At 48.9% G+C, this 17,269-nt stretch overlaps 1 protein-coding gene across 5 annotated transcripts in view; it reads right to left on the reverse strand.

Annotated features, from left to right (window-relative positions):
* The window catches only part of FCHSD2 (FCH and double SH3 domains 2), a 176,533-nt gene that overhangs the window by 59,454 nt on the left and 99,810 nt on the right, over positions 1–17,269 (reverse strand). For 2 of the 5 annotated variants that reach the window (XM_088479552.1, XM_088479549.1), the window contains exons 9-12: positions 10,108–10,230; positions 9,051–9,080; positions 8,579–8,674; positions 7,648–7,719 (exon numbers count right to left, since the gene is read on the reverse strand). In XM_088479552.1, coding sequence (XP_088335678.1) covers positions 7,648–7,719; positions 8,579–8,674; positions 9,051–9,080; positions 10,108–10,230 — 321 coding nt within the window. The remainder of the gene's footprint in view (positions 1–7,647; positions 7,720–8,578; positions 8,675–9,050; positions 9,081–10,107; positions 10,231–17,269) is intronic. The other 3 variants (XM_088479550.1, XM_088479551.1, XM_088479553.1) reach the window with 3 other exon arrangements.

A 17,269-nucleotide genomic window follows, 5' to 3' on the forward strand; every position in this document is an offset into this window, starting at 1 on the left:
CCTCACGAAGGTATGGACAGAAGACCACGTAGCAGCCTTGCAGATCTGAACTGCCGAGGCACCACGTCGAGCTGCCCACGAAGGACCCACAGACCTAGTGGAATGAGCCTTCAGAGAAGGAGGGACCGGTAGGCCTTCATGAAGATAAGCTTCAGAAATAGCCATACGGATCCAGGCTGCCAAAGTTTGCTTTGAAGCAGGCCAACCCTTTTTACAGAAGCCATAGAGGACAACAAAGCGTCCGACTTCCTAAACAAAGAAGTGCGGTCAACATAAGTCCTTAAGGCCCGCACAACATCCAAAGAGGCCTCACCCACGGAAAGACCCGGTGAGTTAAAGGCCGGAACAACTATTTCCTCGTTAACATGAAACTGGGAAACAACTTTGGGAAGAAACTCGGGCCGAGTGCGGAGCACTGCCCTGTTCCCATGAAAAACCAAGAAAGGGGGTCTACAAGAAAGAGCCCCTAACTCAGAAACACGTCTGGCTGAAGCAACGGCCAGAAGGAAAACAGTCTTAGCTGTTAGCCATTTAATATCCACTGAGCCCAGTGGTTCAAACGGCGGTCCTTGGAGAGCCCTCAGGACCACAGCCAAATCCCAAGGCGCCACAGGTGGAACAAAGGGCGGCTGAATACGGAGAACACCTTGCATAAAGGTGCGCACATCCGGGATTGTAGCAATCCTACGGTGAAACCAGACAGATAGGGCCGAAACCTGTACCTTCAAAGAAGCAAGGCGAAGCCCATGATCTAGTCCCGCTTGCAGGAAGGCGAGAATCCGAGACAGACGAAACTCCCGCGGTGCATAACCTCTCGGTCGACACCACTGGAAGAACGTATGCCACACGCGATGGTATATCCTCGCGGAAGACGGTTTCCGAGCTCGTAACATGGTACGCACCACAGAGCTGGCAAACCCCCAGGACCTCAGCATGGCCGTCTCAACAGCCACGCCGCCAAAGACAGCCGAGTCAGGTCCGGGTGAAGACAAGGACCCTGAGACAGAAGGTCCGGTCGTAGCGGCAACCGCAGAGGACTGTCCACGGACAGACCCTGAAGGTCTGAGAACCAGTGCCGTCTGGGCCACGCGGGAGCTATCAACAGGAGCGTCCCTCCTTCCTGTTTGAATTTCCGGATTACCCGTGGAAGAAGGGAGACCGGAGGGAACAGGTATGCGAACCTGAACGTCCACCGGACGGACAGAGCATCCACCAGAGACGCCCCTTCGTCTCTTGTGCGAGACCCGTACACCGGCAACTTGTTGTTGTGCCGGGACGCCATGAGGTCGATTTCTGGAAGACCCCACCTGTCCACCAGTAGTTGAAAAACGTCCGGGTGCAGGGACCATTCCCCTGGATGAACGTCCTGGCGACTTAGAAAGTCCGCCTCCCAATTTAGCACTCCCGGGATGAAGACCGCTGATATGGCCGGAAGATTGCGCTCCGCCCAAACCAGGATCCGAGAGACCTCTACGAGAGCCGCCCGACTGCGAGTTCCTCCTTGCCTGTTTATGTAGGCCACGGTGGTAGCATTGTCCGACTGGACCTGCATCGGGTGACCCTGGAGAAACCGCTGTGCCTGCAGGAGAGCATTGAAGACCGCACGGAGTTCCAAGATATTTATTGGAAGCTCCGCTTCTGTCGGTGTCCACCTGCCCTGGAACAAGTGTGGACCCGAAACTGCTCCCCAGCCCCGAAGACTGGCGTCCGTTGTCAACAGGACCCAATTTGGAACCCAGAACGGACGTCCCTTGTTGAGGTGGGTCGTCTTTAACCACCACGCAAGGGACAGGCGAACCTCCGGGGTGAGCACAATCGTCTGGAACTTCAGAGACTGAGGCAGCCGTTCCACTTGGACAGGATCAGGTGCTGCAGAGGTCTAGAGTGAAACTGGGCGTATTCCACCATGTCGAACACCGACACCATGGAGCCCAGTAACCTCATCGCCGAGTGTAAGGACACCCGGCGGCTGTGCAGACAACTGCGCACCCTTGACTGTAAAGCAGAGATCTTGTCCTCCGTCACGAAGATCCTTTGCTGTCCCGAGTCCAATAAGGCTCCAAGATGCAGAATCCTCCGAGACGGGATTAGAGTGGACTTCTGCCAGTTGACTAGCCAGCCGTGCCGTTGCAGCAGTGCAATGGTCAGGTACAAGTGGTGTAACAGGAGCTCTGGAGATCCTGCCACCAATAACAGGTCGTCCAAGTACGGCAACATGCGGACTCCTTGCAGCCGCAAAGAAGCCGCCATGACCGCCATAGCGTCCTGTATGTCCAATGACACCATGTAGTCCCCAGGTTCCAGCGCCAGAATGATGGACCGTAGGGTCTCCATCCGAAACTTCGGGACCCGCAAAGACTTGTTGAGTGCTTTGAGGTTGAGAATCGGACGATATGACCCATTGGGTTTCTGTACCAAAAATAGATTTGAATAGAAACCCTGGCCCCTCTGGGAGAATGGAACAGGCACTATAACTCCAGCCTGGAGCATAGTGTGCAATACCTTCCGCAGCTCCGTAGCCTTGTTCCGGTCTGATGGTAGACCCGTGGTGAAGAATCGAGCCGGGGGTCTGTGCCGGAAGGAGAGGGCGTACCCGTGAGAGACCACCTCCAGAACCCAAGTGTCTGTCGTAGTGAACGACCAACACTGGGAGAACTGCAGCAGGCGGCCTCCCACCCTGGGATCCCCCAAGGGGAGACCCGGACCGTCAGGCCGCAGGCTTGTCATCTGGCTTGGGGGCCGGACGTCTGGTACTCCATGCCTGTTTCCGGGGCTTGACCGATTTCTTAGGGCCAGCCTGTCGAGGAAACGACTGTGGTTTGGGCCTGCCCTGGGCCCTAGATGACCGAAAGGACGATGGTCCAGAACCAGAAGGAGCAGCGGCCGACGGGAGACAAGCAGATTTGGCTGCCGCCAGCGTGGCCACAATCTTATCCAGATCCGGACCGAAGAGAACTTCTCCGGTAAACGGCAACGCTTCCAGACCTTTCTTGGATCTGCGTCCGCCTTCCAGGATCGCAGCCACAAGGTGCGACGAGCAGCTACCGCTGCTGAAGAAATTCTAGACACCAGAGTACTAATGTCTAGAGCCGCCTCGTTGATGTAGGTGGCCGAATCACGGAGATTGCCAATCAACTCCGCTTGTTCGGCCGGACAGTCGGATTCAAAAGAAGCCTCTAATGAATCCGCCCAGCGCTCCATCGCTCTGGCAACCCAGCAAATGGCCATAGCCGGCCGTGCTGCCCCCCCTGCAAGGGAATAAGCGGACTTCAGGCAGATTTCTACCTTGCGGTCCGTAGCATCCTTAAGGGAGGACATGGATGGCATCGGCAATGTGGCACTACGGACAAGACGGGTCACGTGAGAATCCACCTGTGGAGGGGATTCACACTTCGCAAAATAATTATCCGCGAACGGATAAGCCACCGCCAGGCGTCTCTGCGGCTGGTATCTTTTGCCAGGTTGTTTCCACGCCTCCTCTAAATGGTCCACCAACTGACCCGAAAGAGGAAAGACTGTGGCATCGCCCTTCACATCTTTGAAAAAGGCATACTTAGATTTAGCCGCTGGGGGAACTTCGTCCTCAATCACCAAGGCTGTGCGGACCGCCCGAATAAGTCCAGGAATATATACTTTGGACTTAGCATCAGCGTCCTTAGTATGGAAAGGTTCCTGATCGTAAGGATCCAGAATCTCCCCATCATCAGACGTCCCTTCGTCATCCTCATAAGGAGCGGACAGAGACGCCACCGGCCTTTTATGAGGCCGCATCACAGACTCCCCTTGCAACACATCCGACAAGTGCTGTAAAGAACTCGTCAGGGAGTTAACCCACGCTGGCTCCTGAGAACCCGGGAGCGGGAAAATAGGGAGACTGTGGGGTACCACCAATTGTCGTGGGAACCCCTGCATGGGTGACGACACCACAGACTGCTGGGACAAACCCATCGGAGTAAACGCGGGCTGCGGAGCTAACTGGCCCACTAAAGCTGTTAACGCCTGAGCGAAACAAGCCCAGGGCGGCTCCTGTACCGGTGCTGTAACCGTAATAGGCCGCGCCATGGACAAACACTGCCGGCAAAGGCCCTCCGCGCTACCCTCCCCCTCCGCTAACGGTACTTTGCACGTGGTACACTGTAGCCGGAGGGGAAAATCACTTTCAGACATGATGGCACCACGTATGTGACCTCTCTCACCAATTAAGTATTAAATAGGCGAGAGACCACCCTGCAGCACCGCACCGCAAGGGCTTTAGCAGAAAGAACAGGGACAGTAATAAAGCTGACAGTTTAGAGAAGAATAGTTACAGGCAGCGCTAGCACAGTCACATACAATGCAGAGAAATAACAATTCCTGCACTAACAGCGCTGATCACTCAACTACACAGACACAGGGCCTGGTAGGACACAGCGCTGCATACACAGACCTGAGCCACAGCGGAGGAGAGGTATGCGGGGGGACCCAGACCACGATGCTTCCTTCCAGACTTCCAGCAGCGTTCACCATGCGTTGCAGAGAAGATGGCCGCCGAAGAGCAGAGAGAAGCTGGCCTGGGGGAGGAGCGCTGACACAGGACCAGTCAGCACAGTGCAGAGAGGGCTGTGTGCAGCGGGGGAGGCGCCGGCTGTGAGACAGGGAAGGCGCGCTCCCCTGGCATGCATTTAACCCCTGGGACGCCGCAGCGCTACCGCTCTGCTGCGGTCCGCTGTCCCAGGGGGTAGTGGAAGCGCAGGTTGGTCGCCTGGCTCCACGCTGCAGCCAGTCCCCAGGGAGCCCCCTGCCTGGGGACTTAGGACCATGTGATCAGCGGGGACCCACCGCGGGACCCCGCTGCTTACCTCTGTCCCCCTTGAATCCGGCCATGGTCCGGAGCATCTGGGGTCACCGCTAGCTGTGACCCCAGACGCCCACCAGAATCCCCGGATCAGTACCGGCGTTCTGGTACCGGCGGGGTGTAGGGAAGACAGCATGGACGTCAGGACTGACTGTCCATGCTGTTCATCCAGATGTGCAGCCACAGCTGCATGAAGAAAAAGCTTCAGGGGCTCTTCTAGCCCCCACTCCAACAGGTGCACCCGACTCCGGCCGGGCACCAAACTAAACTGAGGTGCCTTGGCCCGGGGGCGGGGTATAGGAGGGGGACCTAGTGCATCCTGGGAGGCTGAAAGCTTAACTCTTTGGTGCCCTGCGACTGACGTCACACCTATACCCAAGGTATCCTGTGGATACCCTATGGACCCTGAAGTAGAAAAGCGAGCGCTCGCTCTGAATCAGGGCGGGCGCTGTTTTTTTTAGTTGCGGCCTCCTGGCAGCTCGCATTGCTGTGGGTGACCACCCACAGCTATTGCGAGCAGCCAGGATGAAGGTTGTGATGGTCAAGACCATCGCGACCATCGGGCTTGCGACGAGACCCTTGTAGTAGGGTGTCTTGGCCGCAAGCCCCAGAGAGCTTCTGGCTCTAATAGAGCTGGAAGCTCTCTCACTGACATCACTGGTGATGTCAGTGGGGCCGCTCACAAACGGCAGGCGTTCGCTTGCGAACGCCTCCGTTTGTGAAGCCACCCCCCCGGCCACGCCTACAAAATGGGGCGAGCTGTCGATCAACATCGACAGCCGCCCCTTTTGTAGTGAGCCACGGAGCGAGGGCTTTTGCGCCCCCCCCAAAGCTCCTAGCGAGAACGCAACACTATATGATCCCGCAGCACATTGCGTCACTGCGCCGCTGGTCATCGGTAGTTTACACCCGTATCCACTACACATCTTATCCGGAACGTGACACGGTCTGAATACACATTAGCACTGGGCTGTTAGAGGTCCCCAGAAAATGCTACTATGGTAATATCAGCTGCACATTTACAGAACAGAGATGAATCACTGCGTTACCCCTAGGGAGAGGGAAGCAACGCCAGTACGTCTGACACCTCCGAAGCAGAGAAAACACTGAAGTGACTTCACAGAAAATCTACCACAAATAACAGACTGTGAAGATAATTTTAAACTATTTTGTTTTTCCCTACATTATTCAAAGGTTATATGAGGCGATGGTTCGGTCTATACAATGGCGTGAAACTAGAGCGCCAAGTAGACCTCATGTTTGGATATGTGCGAGTGTACATCGTGGTCTGATCGTGTGGCAGCGAGGAGTCGTATCGTTCAATCACGGACACGTGTGAGAAGAGTCATCGCTGTATAGGTAAACTCTAGCTCCGCCAGTCTGCTGCAATGAGCAGACGCCTTCAAATATAGTATGAACAAACACTAATAGATGCCCGACCTACAAATGCGTGCTCATACACCTAGCCTCAATACGCCATGTGGCGTGTGTGACGCCTGGCGCAAGTGAGCGGTGTGTCATCTTATTAGCTTCTTTTTCACTCAAACGTATGTCATAATCGCAACGCAATGCAACAAAACCGCTTCACCAGACTGCACTGATTCATTTGATATGCGACACTTGTATATCTGTGTGCGACAGAGTCTGAATTTGTACAACGGTGCTTAGCGTGGGAAGAGAGCCTCGCCGGCCGCCGCGTCGTCACACTGCGTGTGCTGATTCAGCCTCACTTGCGCTGCGATGAAAATGCACATTCGAGCGAAAAAAAAAGCTAAAAAGATGCTTGGCGCAATCAGAATCGGACAGAACCTGCCTCGACGAGAAGGGCTGGTTTGTACCATAACACAATTGTAAATGTGGCCCCACCAGGACTTTTATTTTGGCGCCTTCTCATATTTTATGTGATCCGATTATCTGGGCAGGACCGGATCTATATATAGGAGAATATGAAAGATGTGAAGCTTCAATAGCCCTGCACACAATTTTTAGTCTTTAGGAGGATCGAACTGCAGGTACCGTACTCATTATTCATCATAATGGGGGTTGTAAAATCCTAGGGGAGTAGAGACAAACTCGGAAATATTTTCTTGTGTGATCACTCTGTGTTCCAGATGCGTAAATAGGTTCCCATATTGTTTTGTCAGAGCCCTCACCAACTAACAATCTGTCAAAGTGGTGAAAAAAGTAAAAAGATCTATGTTGTCATTATAAAGATCAGCTCCTCCGTCTCAGCAGTGAGTTGGCACCCGTAATACCATCATACTAAATGCTACAACTTACTGGAATAACTCATGAAACCCTACTTGGACTTTTGCCTGAAATCTCCTGTGTAAGTCTCAGGACAAGCCTGCCGCTGCCGCCATTTGACAGGCAGTTTGTGAATATAACCTTTTGTGCTCAAGGAAAATAACCAGTGCAGATCCCATTTTGTTTCCATGGTTACAGATGATGCTAAGGACACACAGTTATTCACACGCTACGTGTCAAATGGCAGCAACAGGTTTCAACAGATGATTTCAGGCAGACTTTTTTTTTTTTTTTTTAAGTTTTAGGCGTTAATCCAGGTCAGCTATAATAAATACCCAGCTGTTAATTAGGCATTACCATTTTCAGTAGAATTGCGTGACAATTAGTCCTCAAACCTGAACAGTAAAAATAATAAAATAAGCAGTCAGACCAAAATGAAGGACTGTAGAACAGAACAAATAATTGATGACAGAGAAGGACAATGGGGAATAGCGATGAGGAGCACAGGGGAGGGGCACTCATGCACACAATGGAACAGCGGGGCACAGAGTGAGCGTGGGTTATACCTTTGCTAAAGTAATTCTCATAGCACTGACAGGAGAAGATTCAATATCCACCAGTGGGACAGAACTGAAGCTCTGGACGAGGGCCGTAAAAGGACAGAAACAGACAGACAGAACTGGGTTAGAACACACAACGTCTCTCAGATACTGCTCATGGGTTAACCCTACCATAAACTAAGACAATGAAAATCAATCCAACATCTCTGGAACCTAGAGGAGATCCATGGAAGACGGACAGTCGGAAAAGAAACCGGGGAGACCCCACGTCATGAAGTTTGCTCAGGTCATAAAAGCCACCATCAGCTTCCTTTCAAGCGCCTGTAGACCCTTCTGCTAACATATCCGTCCACACATGGTACATAACGGTCAGAACTCCAGGACCATGGAGAAGATCATGGGGGTGTTTCAATTCTACTTCCTTAACTAATGGGCGCCCGACGGAGCAATTCATTTGTTGTATCGTTCGGGCGCCCGTGGCGTAGGTAGACATTTCCGCTCACCTCCTTCTGAGGGGGCGAGCAGAAACGTGCGAGAAGTCTGCATTTTGGATGCCCAGGCAGGAGTTTTTGGACCCAAAGCAGTACTTTAGACAAGTTTAGATGCTTTGCGCAGCTAAACACTGTGCTGTCGGAAGCACACACGCGCGTTTCAGGCGCCCAAACGTAGCAACAACTGAATTCCTCAGTCGGGTGCCCATTATTTAAGGCGCCCGATAAAAGAATTGAATCGCCTCCTAAATGTATTTGCAATAAAAAATTAAACGATTATTTCGGGAAAACCAGAGAACATGGAAGGACCATCGTCCATAACATAAGGTAGTTCTTCTTAAGACATCTCTGCTACGAAACTCACAATATACTTAAGCAGTTAAAGGAATCTTATTGCGAAATCAGGTTAAATATATAGGTAAACGGACTCATGATGTCATTCTTACCGTGTCGCTGTCGCTCGGCTGGAACTGGAAAGGCTGAGCCTTGTGAAATACTGGATTCTCCTGAATGAACCCCTGGAGGTTGTAATCTCGCATCACCTAGAACGAGAGACAGATGTGATGTAGAAAAGATCTCTCAACCGAATACGAATCTGGGTCAGCGATCTAGAACCCTCTGGCGGACGAGTCCTTGGCTACCACGTGCTCAGACATTCAACGGGCAAAAAAAAAAATTGATTCAGTGAAGTGAGCGAAATAAAAAGTTCTAAAAAGTAACTTGTGATCCCCAATTACTGTGCAAAAAAGAAACCACTGAACAACGCTCCACTATGACCACAAGGCAAGTGCCGCTGCACGGAGGATAAAAAACATGCATGGTGAGGTGATGTATAAACTAACAACAACAAAAAATAAAAAAAATAATCATGATAAAATAAAATGCAAGCAACAGCCGAGAGATCCGGGATAATCTTACCGACAAAGGGAATTTCAGCTGCATGAACGCCTGGAATATCAAAGATAGGAGGAATGTTTTTGTGTTGATAAGGGAGGAAACAAAAAGCAGAAACAGCCACGGTACAGGAGGGCTCCTTATGGCCCCAGGACCACAGAATGAGTCACACACCTGCCATATGCACGACCATTAAACCCGTAGTACAAGCAGAAGAGACATCGGTGACTACAGTGCCCATTTTTCATGAGACTCTCCAGGATTTTAGAACGTGGCTGTTTGGTTATCATGGCATTACTCAATATTTTTAGGTTTTCCAATCAAAATGATGTCGGGCAGAAATCTGAGCAGCTGACTCTGGGACGCTATCGAGACACAGCCACAGCCATTCCTCTTGCCGGACGGTAACCCAACTGAACCGGCGGGTGGGTCACCCAGTTGAATCCATTTAGACGGTTGAAAAATAAGCCCACTTCTGTGGGGGGGGATTCAATTGTCTGCGCCCCACGCTCTGACTAATTGGCACCGACGGAGAAAATTCAATTGTTGCTCCCTTCTGGCATGAATAGCCACGAGAGCACCCTCCCAAGGAGGCCAGTAATAATGTGCGATAAATCTGTGGTTTTGGACGCGCTAACCAGGACTTTAGATGGGTTTACTTGTTTTACGTGGCTTAACCCGGTCTAATTGGTAGCGACAAGGCTTGAATATCACACCCCGTTGTTCTCCCGTCACTTTAGACGGGAGATGGGATGCGCTAAAACAATTCAATCCCTCTCCCATGTGTGCGAAAGTTTCAAGAACTTGTCGGAGCTTAAGATTACTGAAAGTCTGTATTCCACTGGAAAGTAATTTTGTTTATGAACACCAGGCCTCATGTACAATAAAACTGGGATTATTAACAGAAACTCAACACGTACAATATAGAAAATCCATTGGTATCTGTTCCAGAGTATTGCGGCAGACCCAGTTATATTCCGTGTACAATGATCTGGTTACGTAGCACTGTACGTGGCAAGAATTGGCCCCATTTGGGGTAGGTACAAATACGTGTCAAAGATCAAAAACAGTTGACACTTACCCGACTGGAGGTCTCTAACAAATACTGGAACGTATTCTGTACAGCTTGACAGGACTCCAGCTCCGTCCTGTTGAATGCCATGAGATAGTCCTTCAGGTGATCGTATACATTCCCATCAAGCGTCTGAATGGAAACAAAGAGGAAGAATTGTTCTACCTTTATTTAGTCCCATTAACAGTTTATTTTTAACAAAAAGGAAATATAACCAAACCTAGGAAGGACATACATGCATTGTAGAACACTTCTAAAAAATAATGATACAATCAGTATTTGTCAAACCCAATCCTACAGTGATGAGTACAAAGAAGTGTGTCTGCCATGGAATCTCCCAGATCTTACTTCACCAATAACAGTGGTTCCCAAACTTTGTCTTAAAGGCACTCTAACAGTCAAGGTTTTAAGGATATCCATGTTTGAGGAAAAGCGACTTAATTATGTCTCAGTTAATTTGATTTAACCATCTGTGCTCAACCATGGATAGCCGTAAAACCTGGATTGTTAGGATGCCTTGAGTCTTGAGTTTGGGCAGCCCTGATAATCAGATGTATTTTTTTTTTTTTAACTTATTTTTTTTCTTAAATTAAAGAAACTTTTCTACAGTTTATATTGGCAAGCAATACTGTTCATCTCAGAAAGGCTACTTCTGCACGCACACAACGAGGCTGCGGTACATTTAAAAGGCAGGGGTAGCCAACCTTGGTCCTCGAGAGCTACTAGTAGTTCACGGTTTCCAGCCACCCAGCAGGTGCACCGATGTATGCATTACTCACTGACACATTTGAAAAGATCCACAGGTGGAGCTCATTTGTGATTCTGTGAGGAGACCTGGAAAACATGCACTGTTGGTAGCTCTCGAGGACCAGGGTTGGCTACCCCTGTTTAAAGGCATGTGACCCGAAAACTAAAAGCTCTAACTTTAAGCGCAGAGCCAGGAGTACGCCGGAGCTGGTGATTGGTACAGAGGTATCCGGATTGTGAAGAGAAAGTAGACATCCTGCTCTTGGCATGAGAGGTGGAATCTGTAACCCGAGAAAGCCTCAACAATAGAGGAATGCAGAGGGGCAATAAGCAGCCCCCCCAGCTGTTGTAGAACTACACATCCCAGCATGACCTGCCACAGTTTTGCTATTTGACCATGCAAAAACTGATGCAATGCATGCTGAGATGTGTAGTTCTACAACAGCTGAGGGGACTGCTTATTGCCTACCCCTGAATTACATGGAGGGGTACACTGCTCCGATACTAGGAACAACATTTCCCAGCTCAAGACAATCCAATATATACTGTACACAGCCTTAAATAAACTACTAGTCCCCATCTTTCTTGTAACTCATCTAGTATTGGCTTGTTGCTGATATCTTGCACATCCCAATCCCATTTATATTATTTCACATCCCTCACTATAAGGAAAATGTCGGTATTTACCAACTTCCCTTGTTTTCTTTTTCTTCAGCCCGGTTTTAATGATGTATGATCGCTGGCTACCATGGCAACCAGTCACAAGGTACATAAAGAAGCGAGCAGAGGGGCTTTCGAATGCCTTTCTGAGCTCTGACTGTATGTGACATCCACCCCTTTCTCTCCCCTAGCCTTCTCTGCCACCACATGATACGCTGAGAAGCCCGTGTCTGGCAGCCACATTCGTTTTCCCACCATAGAGATTTTGAAAAGTAGACAATTTACAGATGCATGCACAAAAAAAGGTACTAAAACTATCTAAAAGAAAAATCATTATTGTATGTGGGATGCTGCTTTAAAATAGTCCAATAGGCAAAATGGCTATTTAAAAACAGATTGTAACTCTGATTCGACTTCCTCTTACACAAAAGATTCACTTGTGTAAATAATATTAAAACGTCCACAGAATCCAGCAGTAATGAGCATCTCAGTCAGGGGTGATCGTGTGTAATCGCCTGTTGTCACTAACTACAGATGCGGGATATATACTGGGGGAAATACCAGCAAATAGTGTGCGCTGCTATACTGCAATTATAGAACTGGGGGTGCCCAAATTTCAATCTAAAAATACAGGCGAAAAAATATTACATAGAACAACGACGAAACAAAAGAGTGAAGGCAAATATCCAGCAGAATGCAGCCGGACAATTCCCTCCAAAATAAGAGAGACCATAGAAGCTGGAGACAAAATGGTTGCCAACATTGCGTGTAAAAGATCCAAGTATCGAGCAGCTTGTAATTTAAGGGCCACGCACAAAAACGCCTCTGACACGGTAAAAAACATCACGTCATCACAATGCAAACATTACGCAAGTTTCTGATGCCTGGGAGCGCAGAAATTTAACTGCGCACACCCTCAGCAAAAAGGGCCTCATTCAGAAAGTAACTGGACAAGACGAATATCTGCCACCAGCCAAGATCAACTCAGAGAATAACCCCCCCCCCCCCCCCCCGGAAGAACGTTCGCTATGTAGCAGCCTTGGAGAGGCGGGGACTTTCCGTCATGTTGCAATTTATGCACCATTGCTAAAATATTATCTTCCTACCAAGGGGACAGGAAAATAGGAAAAAAAAAAAAAAAAAAAAGCACATTTCCACCTTCAAATAACTTTAATTTACTTTCTGCAACATTTACCATCTATATTTGTGTCTACAACGCCTCATTCATTGTTGCTATCAGACAGGTCTATTTATCATCTCTGACCAGGATAAAATGCAAGGTCTTTCTTTGCATATGACAGCGAGCGAACCGAGGGCCAACAACAGCAATTATAATAAAGACAGATAAGCGGCACAGTCACAAAATAACATTTAGGGAACATTTCTGGATGGGCACACGCAAACCATCAAAGTCACCTGAAGGGGCAGCCCAGACACCCAATTATCCTGCCATGTGCGGCTGTATCATGCTGCGCAATAAATAATCTGAGGTGACCCCACAATCCATAGAACAGGCCCTTTTCGGGCAGCTCATAAATGTGATCGTATAAGGGTATTATAAGTCACACAGGAGTTCCGGGGTACATAATAACACAAGGCGGCAGCATGTTCCCTCTTATACAGGCCACAGATCTCTGAGGTAAATTCTTACATCCATTATAAGTTACAGCCTGGGGAGTGTTATTCCATATATTACACAGCTTTTCCAAATGAGCACTGAAAGGATGACCGCTGATAACCGTTTACACAGCTATTATTGACAGCCGCTTATAAATATATCAGCATCACTTGTGAATTATAATAACATTTATACTTCAAAACTCATCGTTTGCCTGCTATGCTTTCAGGCGAATGTAATAGCTGTGCACCCGGTTTCATGGTCGTGTATTGACATTTTCCTGTACGAAGAAGAACACGTGATAAGCCTGCTCCTGATCAGTAAATATGAATTTGCAGGAGACTTGTGACAGAGTGACTTCCACATGTACAATATAACAGAATGATCATGTATATAGTAAACGCAAGTCCACAATTAAAACACAATGCGTTTTCTGTAACTAGGGAGCAGACCCCGTACAGTCACGGCATATACATTGCCAGGATATTGCCACATAGAGGGTGGGAGAGAGGAAAGCAAGAGCCGCTGATGAGTCCGATGCATCACATGATTAATACTAATAATCATGTGGATATCGGTTATTCATATAGGACAAAGAGCCATATGCATGGGGCTGGTTAGACAGGCTGTGCATGTGACTCACCAGCAGAGGGAGCTCTACAGGGAGAATAAAACAGAATAATATCAGATTTCTGCACAATAATACATTTGGGGCACTGATGCTTTATAAGGATTATTTCTATGATGGAAACAGAGGGGGCCTGAACGTTCCACGAACCAGCAACTCCCCCATCAAGTTTCATCATGCAAGATTGAGGGGCCACTCTGGATAAAGCCGTGTTACCACCTAGAATAAATTGCGAATAGTCCTGACTATAACAGTGTTTCCCAAACCTGGTCCTCATGGAACACACACAGTCCAGGTACTAAGAATTTCCATGCATGAGCACAGGTGGATTAGTTATTACCTCAATTAGTTTGAACTGCCCATCTGTGCTGAAGCAGGGATATACCTAATGTCTGGACTGTAAATGGGCCATGAGAACAGGGTGAAGCAGTGATATCCCTAATGCCTGGACTGTGAGTGGGCCATGAGGACTGGGTGAAGCAGGGAAATCCCTAATGTTTGGGCTGTGAGTGGGCCATGAGAACAGGGTGAAGAAGTTATATCCCTAATGCCTGGACTGTGAGTGGGCCATGAGAACCGGGTGAAGCAGTGATATCCCCAATGCCTGGCCTGTGAGTGGGCCATAAGGACAGGGTGAAGCAGTGATATCCCTAATGTCTGGCCTGTGAGTGGGCCATGAGAACAGGGTGAAACAGTGATATCCCTAATGTCTGGCCTGTGAGTGGGCCATAAGGACAAGGTGAAGCAGGGAAATCCCTAATGTCTGGACTGTGAGTGGGCAACGAGGAATGGATGAAGCAGTGGCATCCTTAATGTTTGGCCTGTGAGTGGGCCACGAGGGCCAGGTAAAGCAGTGATATCCCTAATGTCTGGACTGTGAGTGGGCCATGAGAACCGGGTGAAACAGTGATATCCCTAATGCCTGGACTGTGAGTGGGCCATGAGGACAGGGTGAAGCAGTGGTATCCCTAATGCCTGGCCTGTGAGTGGGCCATGAGGACAGGGTGAAGCAGTGGTATCCCTAATGCCTGGCCTGTGAGTGGGCCATGAGGACAGGGTGAAGCAGTGATATCCCTAATGCCTGGACTGTGAGTGGGCCATGAGAACCGGGTGAAGCAGTGGTATCCCTAATGCCTGGCCTGTGAGTGGGCCATGAGGACAGGGTGAAGCAGTGATATCCCTAATGCCTGGACTGTGAGTGGGCCATGAGGACAGGGTGAAGCAGTGATATCCTTAATGCCTGGACTGTGAGTGGGCCATGAGGACTGGGTTTGGGAAACAATGCTACAACCTATGCGGCCTGAACACAAATATAGTAATGTAATAAATCAGAGCCAGAGACATCAAGGTGAGATCTGGCAGCTGTGCGAGACCCTTAAAGAAATCTCGTAGGACTCACAACAGAGCCACAGCAGCCAATCAGAAGTTACCTTTAATCTGCCAAGTGTCCAATAGCATTGTGTTATTAAGTGCACATCTTGCAGCTCTGTGTATTTTCTGGGGCTAGGCTCTGTATATTATACATATGATAGGGATCACAGGTCCCTATGGTTCCGCTATTTGGGGGGTGTTGCTCTACAGGTTTGACCCTTGGTTGGAATTATTCCCACAGTCTACAAAGAAACTGTACTATAAGCAATGCTTGCCACAATATTTTGGGAGTTACCTCATACTTTAGATTGCAAGCACTAGGGGAAAATAATTCTCTTATCCTAGTCTGCTACTACAATGATAATTTTGTTCCCCCCCAAATGTACAACACTATAGCGTATGTTGCCATTATATACATATTATATCTTGATGATGGTGGCTATTGCTGTGTAATATCTCCTTACAGGCAGCCTGCGGCCAGGTGTATAATCCCAGCGTACCCTGCAGTATCACCATACAGGTAATGCGCTATACCTGAATCTCCAGGCCAGGACCACAGTATAAGCCGCTACCTGTGTAACTGAGACAAGCGGACCTGAGCCTTGGAATGTGTCAGCCCAGCGAGCAGCACACAGCCCTCTATGACACACACACACCGTACATGGCACAGCCCCACCAGGGCAGGGAGCCAGAAGTACAGAATCCCGGTGCCAGGGGTATAATTAGGGGGCACCAGGATGCAGGTGGAGCAGGGGGAAGGAAGGGTGGGAGTGCTGCAAGCCATTCTCAGACGTTACACATCCGGAACCACATACATCATTTCTAACCTTTACACAGAATACAAACAAAACCCAAACGAGGTCTTACAGCCGGGACGGTACGTGATTCATGTGCTGAGTTACCAGAAGGAAACCTGGGCAGGAATGAGACCTAAAGGCTGCTCAGCTCTATACAATGACAGTCTGATATTCCCGGCGGGACGGTCTGGTCCATGTGAGCATGCTACACTTCCATAATAAAGTACCAGATGTGTGTAAGGTGTACATGACTAGGGCAAGGGCACCCTGATGCTATCAGACTACTGACATCAGCACAGAGTATGTCAGGAGATAAATCTGGTAATCTTAAGGGAGTTAGAGATCAGCATGTGACAGGACCAGTGTAATGTGACGATGGGAGGAGCAGGATCCCCAGCAGCACAGAGTATATAAGGAGATGAGTTAGTGAGGAGAGGGCTTTATGTGACAGGGGCAGTGACATGATGTAAGGAGGGGAAAGGAGGCAGCAGGAAGCCACAGGCTGAGAGTTATATACTGGGAGGAGCAGGGTTCCCAGCAGCACAGAGTATATCAGGAGATGAGTTAGTGAGGACAGGGCTTTATGTGACAGGGGCAGTGACATGATGTGAGGAGGGGAATGGAGGCAGCAGGAAGCCACAGGCTGAGAGTTATATAGTGGGAGGAGCAGGATCCCCAGCAGCACAGAGTATATAAGGAGATGAGTTAGTGAGGACAGGGCTTTATGTGACAGGGGCAGTGACATGATGTGAGGAGGGGAATGGAGGCAGCAGGAAGCCACAGACCGAGAGTTATATAGTGGGAGGAGCAGGGTCCCCAGCAGCACAGAGTATATCAGGAGATGAGTGATGTGTTAGTGAGGACAGGACTGCATGTGACAGGGGCAGTATCATGACATAAGGAGGGGACTGGAAACAAACAGGAAGCCACAGATAAAACTATAGGCCATATACCGATACAATACTGAACCACCACAAGTCCAGTGACTATAATGCACTTTTATCCTTTTTAGTATGAGACGCATTCTGACAACAACCAAACTAGCAATGGATCCTGAATGCTACAAATACATGTTATACGCTACAGATCTGCCCGAATCTCACACAAACTACTTGCCGGTATTCAAACAATGATGTTGGGTGGACACAAAATATAACTCCTCCAGTTAGATCATTGCAATTAGCCCCTTGGCCTGTCTCCGACCCCTCTAGTACAAAAGACGGAGGAAGTCAGATCAGACGAGCCGTGTAAACAACTTCACCGGTCTTTCACTTGCAACAATATAGCAAAAAAAAAAAAAAAAAAAGTCATTGTCTGGAATGTATCAGTATAAAAAGGCTACAGAATGTC

Source organism: Taudactylus pleione, unplaced genomic scaffold, assembly GCF_031769625.1.
Source record: "Taudactylus pleione unplaced genomic scaffold, aTauple2 ptg000241l, whole genome shotgun sequence".
Lineage (NCBI taxonomy): Eukaryota > Metazoa > Chordata > Amphibia > Anura > Myobatrachidae > Taudactylus > Taudactylus pleione.